Consider the following 8,893-nt stretch of genomic DNA (forward strand, 5'->3'; position numbering starts at 1 on the left):
TGTTATCATGGAGTGCAAAGGGTTTTTTTTTCTTTTCTCTCTTGTGGTTGAATCTGATTGTTTAGAGTTGGTTCAGGCTGTTGGGAGCTCTTTTATTGATTTATCACCTCTGGGATACCTCATTGAGGATCTTAAAGATGTTTTATCTAAAATTCCTTCTGCTAGAGTAAGGCATGTTAGAAGGTGTGCTAATATGGTGGCACACTCTTTGGCTCAATTGGCTAGCAATATGCAGTCTTAATCTTTATTTTTAGTAGAAGTTCCTCCGTCTGTGGATGATGCTTTACACTTGGATTGTAGCGATTTTTAAATCTATGAATTTAATTCATTCCCCTTAAAAAAAAAGGTTTATTTATAGATTTAACATCTGTTTTGTTGGTCTAAGAAACTTATCAAAAACAAAATACAAAAGAAGTCAAACAAAATAATACAAAAGTCACTTTAATACAAAAAATTTTCTTTGTATTTCTCCAATATAGATATACTTCACATTCTCAATACTTGACGCACATGAAAGTGAACAAATGCGCATAGATCCGACGACCTCAGTATGCCACAACTTTCGATCGACTCTCACCCTTAACTCTGATGGAGCAACCTGCCTTGTGCTCGAAGAGGTGTAAACGCATCATTGATCTCCAACGGCACAAAAGCTTATGTCCTATAATTTCTCTAAATTCATGAAAATGGCTATTGAGCTATGTAAACCTTAAAAAGGAAAAAGAATTTAGAGCACCGACGTGTACTTGCACTAATATGAATGGACGACTGGATGACATCAAATACATTTTTTTTATTATTAAAAAAATAATTAACTATTAATATAAAAAACTGAGATAATCTATTAAGTGCTGAATTACTTATATTGCTGCTGCATAGAAAAATTTCCACTTAAAAAGCCATCCATAACAACCTCTTTGATTTGAAATCGGAAGGTGAGGCTAATGCAACTTTTTTTTTTTTTGAGAAAAAGATAGCTTCATTAACTAAAGGCCAGAAGACACATACATCAGATGCTGTCTCATACCTAAGATCTAGATGGCACAAGCCGCCAAGCAAAAGACAAGTACATTCACTGTTAACACATATGCTCACTTATTGAGCCTACATACAAGAGATCAAATCCTCACTACAAGCCTCTCTTTGAAAAGTAAACCTAGTCGCCTAGAGACCTCAATTGGTGTACAACTAGAGAGAACTAAAAAGCAAATAGTAAAGACTCAATTTCAAGTACTAGGCATGGAGACCCGGGAACCAAAAGCTTCCCTTTGCCCTTATCTCGAGAATCCTCCGTCGTTACTACTCTAGAGGATTTGCTAGAGGCACGAAAGTGCGTAGTTCCCTACCAAACAGAGAGTAATACTAACCTAGCGTTCCCATAACAAAGAGAAGACAAAAGTAAAGTAACTTAAAAACACAAGGCAGGGCCCAAAAAGAACCCCAACCCAAGGGTGATAAAATGAATTTTCCTAGGAAGGTAAACGCTCGTAGGAATCCCTGAAAAGAGCAGCCTCCTTTACAATTTTTATATTGTTAAGAATGAATATATTGGATTGTTTTAGTCCCCTACGGTCCTGTAATCATTACATTATACTTCTAGTCTATTATATTCTTGTCATTTCAAAATGTGACCTTGTTTTTTGTTTATGGTAACAATTGCTCAGGTCGTTCATTTGTTATCTTGGACCTTCAAGATCACATACCCATTTCATAGATGATAATATATAACGACCGTTTTCGAGAGAGGTTGTCCTGCTGCCTAACAAATTACATTGATAATTAAAGATCCAAGACCAAATTTTCAAATCTAGAGTTGGATCCAACTCAAATATCAAAATTAAAATCAAATATGAGTCTAACTTAGACCTGTATTCGAATTTGGATCTATCTCAAATTTCAAATTTAAAATTTAAAATAGTAAACTTAAATTCTAAATTATACAAAACAGCCGAACTCACTTTTGTGAAGATAATGTGCATATTGCGATTGGAAGTTTGGAACTACAAATCACTAGTAGCCATCACATCTAGTTTTATTTTTAATAAATTACTCCATTAGTCTCATACTCATTTTAAAGTTATCCAATAATACTCTATTCACATTTAGCTTTACAAGACAGCTAACCTTTGTCTCCTTTGGTGACTCAACAACACTGAAGAATCACTAAAAAACATGAACAACGTAAAACACAAAAACAAGTTAGTTACACATGGATTTAAAAATGTCCCATAAATTATTAGAAAAAAAAGGAGAGAGGATTACTGCTCTTGCTAATGTGTTTCAACTGAATTATATTTCAAATTCTGTAAATTTTTTTGATTGTTATATTTTACATTGTTTATAAATAAAAAAACATATATACTTTGAAAAAACCCATATTTTATGAGTTTTCTCATTTTCTTGACGTATTTCATCCTCTAAAGTCTAAACAAACCAATAAAGGACAAAATCAAAATCATAAAATAATATCAGAATCAAAATCACAAACCGGGGGCAAAAACAGTAAGACACTAGAGTAACTTGGGGAAAATTTAACCCCCCAGGAGGTAGCTGTAGCAGGCCATCATAACATAGGCTGAGCCACCGCTATACCTAGACCTCCAAAAGAAGAAAACAAAACAAAACAAAGGTCAGAACAAGGATTTGAGCCTCTCACCTAAACCAATCCCATCATCCACTCTCTCTATATTTGGAGTTTTGATTCTCTTCACCCCCCCCCCCCCCCGCTCACTCTCTCCATGCTTTTTGTCCGTAACTAGCAAAAACAATACAGATAGCACCAAACGCTACAGGTGCAAGTTAGCAGCAAGCAGCAGTAGTAGTCCAGTCCTCAGTCCTCAGTCCTAGTCAGTAGTCCAGTCCAGCTTGCCCACTACTCTCGTACAACTTACCCCTGACAAACTCGTATCCCCCACGTAATTTTCTTTCTTTCTTTCTTTTTTCCTTTAAAATTAAACAAATTAGGAAAAGAAATTAACGACAACACACTTGCTCTGTTGCTTTTTGATTTCCTGAATATTTGTAAAGTGGGGGAGAAAGAGAAGTGGTGGGTGGTGGGAGAGCAAGACTGGAAAAAGAGACCCCTCTGAAATCAGAAAGAGTACCAAGAGAAAAAGAGAGAGAGAGGCCCATCACCTCATTTTCAGAGATAGATTGAACAACATTTTTTGCTTTAGTTGTTGGCTTTTACATGTTCTTCTGTGATGGGTTTTCTCTGAATTCTCTTCTTCATTCTCCATTAGTCCATAACACCATGATTACCAACCTCTTTGCTCTCTTCTTCTTTCTCTCCTCTGCTTCACTCTGTCTTTCCTATGAACCTCGCAACCATGAAGGTAACTACAAAACCCTCCCCAACCCACATGGGTTTTCATAGCTCTTCTTTTGGCCTCAGTTTTCATGGCCTTTTTTGGGTTACAAAGAGTTTTTGATTTTTGCTGTTTGGGTTTTTGGTCGTAATTGCAGTGGTGGCTTTGATAAACCTGAAGAGCACTTTGAATGATCCTCATGGGGTTTTAACCAACTGGGATGGAGACTCTGTAGACCCATGTAGCTGGGCTATGATCACTTGCTCATCTGAGAATGTTGTTGTAGGCCTGTGAGTAGTTTCTTTCATCCTTTATTTGGGTCATTTATGGCTTCACTGAATTTCCTAATTTGAACCTCAATTTCTAAGCCTCTTTTCGATTTTGTAGAGGAGCTCCAAGCCAGTCTCTGTCTGGAACTTTAACTGCGGCTATAGGAAATCTCACAAATCTTCGACAAGTGTAAGAAAACAATTGAACATACATACCCATCTCTGTTCTTGCTCCAATTCTCATTTTATTTTCCTCTGCTCTTCTCTTCTGCTTATTTACCTAGAAAATCAAAATCAAAATCTAACGTTAAAGTGAAGGACAATTTTACCGTTGGTCCTAAAAACGTCTTTCTCTGTAACCAAGCCATGTGTGTTTTGCTTAATTTGGGCCAAATTTTTAGAACCATTTTTGTATCTCGACTTGTATGTCTAATTCTTCAATTTTGAATTCGAAAAGGTTGCTGCAGAACAATAATATATCAGGTAAACTCCCAGCGGAGCTGGGTACTCTTCCCAAGCTTCAAACTCTAGATCTCTCCAATAATCGATTCTCGGGTGTCGTCCCAGACTCTCTGGGTCAGTTGAGTAGTCTGCAATACCTGTAAGTGTTTAAACCTTTTGTGCTTGTAATTTTCTTACTAGACACTGAAAGAGGGGGAAAAATAATTGAAATTGATTGTGTCCTCTACAATAATTACTAAACTTGAAGTTTGACTAAAATTGATTAATTTTAATTTTGTTGGTTGAAGTTATTTATTGATTAATTACTGTGTTTTTTGTCAACAGGAGGCTGAACAACAATAGCTTGTCTGGGGTTTTCCCTGTGTCTTTAGCCAAAATCCCTGCGCTTGCTTTCTTGTGAGTAGTACATGGGTTTTCACAATTTCTATTATTATTTTTATTTTTTATTTTTTATATTTTTTGGAGTTCTTGGGGTCTTGGAAAGTGAAACAAGTTGCAACATGTTGAGGAGTTTCTGGTCTGCAAACATTTTACTCAATATCTGATGAAAGGTTTTATGATAAATGGGTCATACAGGGACTTGTCTTATAACAATCTTAGTGGACCAATACCCAAATTCCCAGCCAGAACTTTCAAGTATGCTCTCTCTCTCTCTCTCTCTCTCTCTCTCTCTCTCTCTCTCTCTCTGTCTGGTCATTGTTGTATTGTTCTTTATGGTTTTCTCTGTTTTGTTGTTATCTCAGTGTTGTCGGTAATCCACTGATTTGTGGAAGCAGCTCCACAGAAGGATGCTCTGGATCAGCCCCTGTCCCTCTTTCGTTATCACTAAAACCATCACCTGGTAAACCCTTTACACTTCTATTTTCAGTTTTCGCTCAATAAACCGGTTTATATCTCATTTTCTCTAATTTGTATCTTTTGTTAATCATCTAAGGAAAAAACAAGTCCAAGATAGTAGCAATTGCACTTGGGGTGAGCTTGAGTTGTGCCTTTCTCATGCTCCTATCACTTGGAATCCTCTGGTACAGAAAGAAGCAGAAGAGCCAAACCATTCTGAAATTCAGTGGTCAGTATCATCATGACCCCCATTTCATAAATCAACGCTGTAAATGACAATTTATATTCAATATTTGATGTGTCATTATCTTTACTGCAGACATTCAAGAAGAGGGACTTGTGAGCTTAGGCAACCTCAGAAACTTCACTTTCAAAGAGCTTCAAGTTGCCACGGACCATTTTACCTCCAAGAACATACTGGGTGCTGGAGGTTTTGGGAATGTGTACAAGGGAAAGCTAGGGGATGGGACTATGGTGGCAGTGAAACGACTCAAGGATGTAACAGGAACAGCTGGAGAGTCACAATTTAGGACAGAATTAGAGATGATAAGCCTAGCAGTGCACCGGAATTTGCTTCGGTTAATTGGATATTGTGCTACTTCTAATGAGAGGCTTCTGGTGTACCCGTACATGTCCAATGGCAGTGTCGCCTTCAGGCTTAGAGGTTTGTCCATATTTACTGCAAATACACTCACATTGCATCTTTCAGTAGGTGTGGCAAATGGGTGTTTCCTGTCTACTGTTATTGAGGTGACATACTAACTAATAAAATATTGTAGTTACTCAGATGTGATCTTGGCATGGACCACAATCAATTTGGGGAGTCTGGAGATACTTAATAAAAACTTTGAACTTTCTTATGGTTGGGACCAGTGGTGTTTAGAGCTGTTCTTAATAGAATAATGTATTTAAAATTTTTGATTTCTAATTAAGTTTTTTTTTTATTTTTAATTTTTTAAATCAATCTATTTATCTCTGAATTAAAAATTAAACAGATGGGAAGCCTACAATGTATTTTCTTTCAGAACTTTCTTGGTTGATTTCCTCTAATTATATGTACTATGTAAATTTAAGAAGGCCCAACACTAACATACTATTGTAGTCACAATAGGAAAGCCAACACTAGATTGGAACACAAGGAAGAGAATAGCAATTGGAGCTGCTAGAGGTCTTCTGTATCTACATGAGCAATGTGATCCAAAGATTATACACAGAGACGTGAAGGCTGCAAATGTGCTCCTAGATGACTACTGCGAGGCAATTGTTGGTGATTTTGGCCTTGCAAAGCTCCTCGACCATGCTGATTCTCATGTGACCACTGCTGTCCGTGGGACTGTTGGGCATATTGCACCAGAATACCTTTCTACTGGTCAATCATCTGAAAAAACTGATGTTTTTGGATTTGGCATTCTCTTGATAGAGCTCATAACTGGGATGAGAGCTCTGGAGTTTGGCAAAACAGTTAATCAGAAAGGAGCCATGCTTGAGTGGGTAAGTATTTTTGCAAAGCTATAGATATGTTTCTATTCTAGTAGTATTTCATTTATTTTTGTTGAAACTCTTTCTAACCCTTTTGGCTTGAACAAATTTTATGGTTGCATTTGCTTCCTTGGTTACCAAGTATGTAACTAAAATCTATCTAATTTGATCAAATACATTTGTACTCGGCAATATTTGCAGGCAAACACATTTAGCTAGAGCGACTTATATTTAGCTTCTTCACCTTTTCTTTTCTGTGTGCCATAAGTTAGAAGTTTAGATGGAGCTTTTACTATTTTACTGTATCAATATAATATTATTTCGAGTTTCAAAGTGTCTAATGTTTCTTGAGAAATTAATTTTTAGAGTAGAAGCATAATGGTTGCATGATTAAGGTAACAGGCTGGTGATTACAGGTGAAGACAGTACAACAAGAAAAGAAAGTGGAGCTCTTGGTGGATAGAGAACTGGGGAACAATTACGATCGGATTGAGGTTGGTGAAATGCTGCAAGTGGCTTTGCTATGCACTCAATACCTACCAGCTCACCGCCCCAAGATGTCGGAAGTGGTCCGGATGCTTGAAGGCGATGGACTAGCGGAGAAGTGGGCTGCGTCACATAATCATAGTAAATCCAACATGGACCTCTTCCATACTCACAACAGTAGCAAAAGCACTCCCCACAGTACTTGGAATGCATCGAAACATGATGGCAGTGAACGCATGTTTGGCACATCTATGGATGAGGATGATGATGAGCATTCCTTGGATTCCTATGCCATGGAACTCTCCGGTCCCAGATAGAATAGAAAGTAATATGATGAATGAACATAGAAGAAAAAGGTTGAGAATTTTTTCCTGAATTCTTTATAAGAGAGATAACCTCGGTTGTGCTTGGGAAGCTAACTTTTGTAATTCCAGCTTTGTGGGTTTTGTAAATATGACTTTATATATAATCTTATTATTATTAACATTGTTAGGTTATTAAGTTTGTCTTCTTGTATTTTGGTATTTGGAGATAAAGTCAAATGAGTAAATAATGGGTTTTGTACGTAAGGGCATTTATACGGTCTCTCTGCTACCTAGTGCGAGACAGAGATTTCCCTAATTAATTTTGACGGTTTTGACTAAAAGTTAGTCCCCGTTTTCTTTGATTTTCTAGTTGTTGGAAATCATACAAACCGAAAATTATTCTACGCACCGACGGTGCAAGTGACCCGACAGTTATTATGCAATCTCAGCCATTCATTTGATCCAACCGTTCATGTGACCCTAGCATTCACACTAACGCCGTTAAGAACTGAAACCCAAAAAAAAAACTGGTCAACATGGTAGAGAGTAGAAACAGACATCTGGAATTAAACTAGGGTGAAATCTGGAAGTAGGAAACCGAAGAAGTCATGGCTCAGCCATAGCCTCCGCCGATATACCGGCGGATTCTACTCTTCAGCCAAAGCCAAAGCCGCCACCAGACCCGTCTTCTTTAGCGCGCGGAAGCTCAGACTCGTGGCCACTGTTTTCCTCCTCTGCGTCGTCGTTTTGGTTTCCTCCAGGCTCAGCTTTCTAATGATTCTAGAATAATTGGCTTCATAAAGGTGAATCGGTAATTGGGTCTGGTATTGAAGCAGAGGGTAACTAGATCTGGTCTGGCGAATTGGTACAGTAAGCGATGGAGAAGAGGTTTCAGATCGACCTGCGTTTTCCATTTAGTTCTAAGTGTATTTGTATAACAATCAAAATCAATCAAACCATAACCAGCAGCCATGCCTAGCGTACTGGCTGAGATGCTATTGTTGCTTTAGTGGCTAGCTTCACATGGGTTCGAACCACATTGAGGTTCTTTTTTTTTTTTAATATTTTTTTAATTTTTTTTTAATATATTTTCTAGTCTTTGCTTTAGTAAACTACTTATTTTTTTATTCTTCTTTTTTTTATCGAGCATTAATAAACTACTACTTCAATAAAACTTCATGGTTTGTTATTTTTATAAACTAGTTGCTTATCTATACTATATTTATTAGACGATATTTAACTAATAAAGATAAAAGAATTTGTCAGTCAAATCAGAATTATTTTAGATAATACCCTTTATATATTAAAATACTATGAAAACCAAACTAATTAAATATTCAAATCATCTCATCCAACGGTTGGTTTCTCCAATTTCATTAATCTCGATGGGGTTGCCCTTTGAGGAATCTAATATATAAACATAGTGTTATAAAGTTAACGATGATCAAGTTGATCGAAGTCAAAACGAAGACGAAATTGACCAAATTTTTTACAACAACCACAAAACATTCCAATCTTCTCATCCAACGGTTGGTTTGGCTAGATTCATTTTTCTATGCATCGTCACTTTTAGAAGGTCAAATTCACTTTATATGCAATATATTAATAAAACAACACTAGTAGACACATTGGTATTTCTTGTGATTCGCCAACTCGAAATTGAAAATTTTTGTTTTCAACCCTTAACAGGTATCCACCATGTAGTTATATAAGCCATATGGAAAAACTGACATTGTTCGTGGTCGAT

The 8,893-nt window shown here is 36.8% G+C and overlaps 1 protein-coding gene across 3 annotated transcripts; it reads left to right on the forward strand.

The window, feature by feature from the left end:
* The first annotated feature begins 2,927 nt into the window (after positions 1–2,927).
* On the forward strand, positions 2,928–7,338 carry LOC133709492 (probable LRR receptor-like serine/threonine-protein kinase At2g23950). 3 transcript variants are annotated; one of them, XM_062135264.1, is made up of 11 exons: positions 2,928–3,335; positions 3,466–3,598; positions 3,696–3,767; positions 4,035–4,178; positions 4,364–4,435; positions 4,616–4,675; positions 4,783–4,880; positions 4,974–5,105; positions 5,196–5,540; positions 5,979–6,367; positions 6,758–6,897. In XM_062135264.1, exons 1-11 carry the CDS (start codon positions 3,191–3,193, stop codon positions 6,773–6,775), a joined length of 1,608 nt encoding a protein of 535 aa, XP_061991248.1. In that variant the 5' UTR covers positions 2,928–3,190; the 3' UTR covers positions 6,776–6,897. The 3 variants fall into 3 exon arrangements, with proteins under 3 accessions (XP_061991248.1, XP_061991247.1, XP_061991246.1); XM_062135263.1 differs by having other exon boundaries at positions 2,932–3,335; positions 5,988–6,367; positions 6,772–7,338; XM_062135262.1 differs by having other exon boundaries at positions 2,942–3,335; positions 6,772–7,338.
* The last annotated feature ends 1,555 nt before the right edge of the window (positions 7,339–8,893 follow it).

Source organism: Rosa rugosa, chromosome 5 (assembly GCF_958449725.1).
Source record: "Rosa rugosa chromosome 5, drRosRugo1.1, whole genome shotgun sequence".
Lineage (NCBI taxonomy): Eukaryota > Viridiplantae > Streptophyta > Magnoliopsida > Rosales > Rosaceae > Rosa > Rosa rugosa.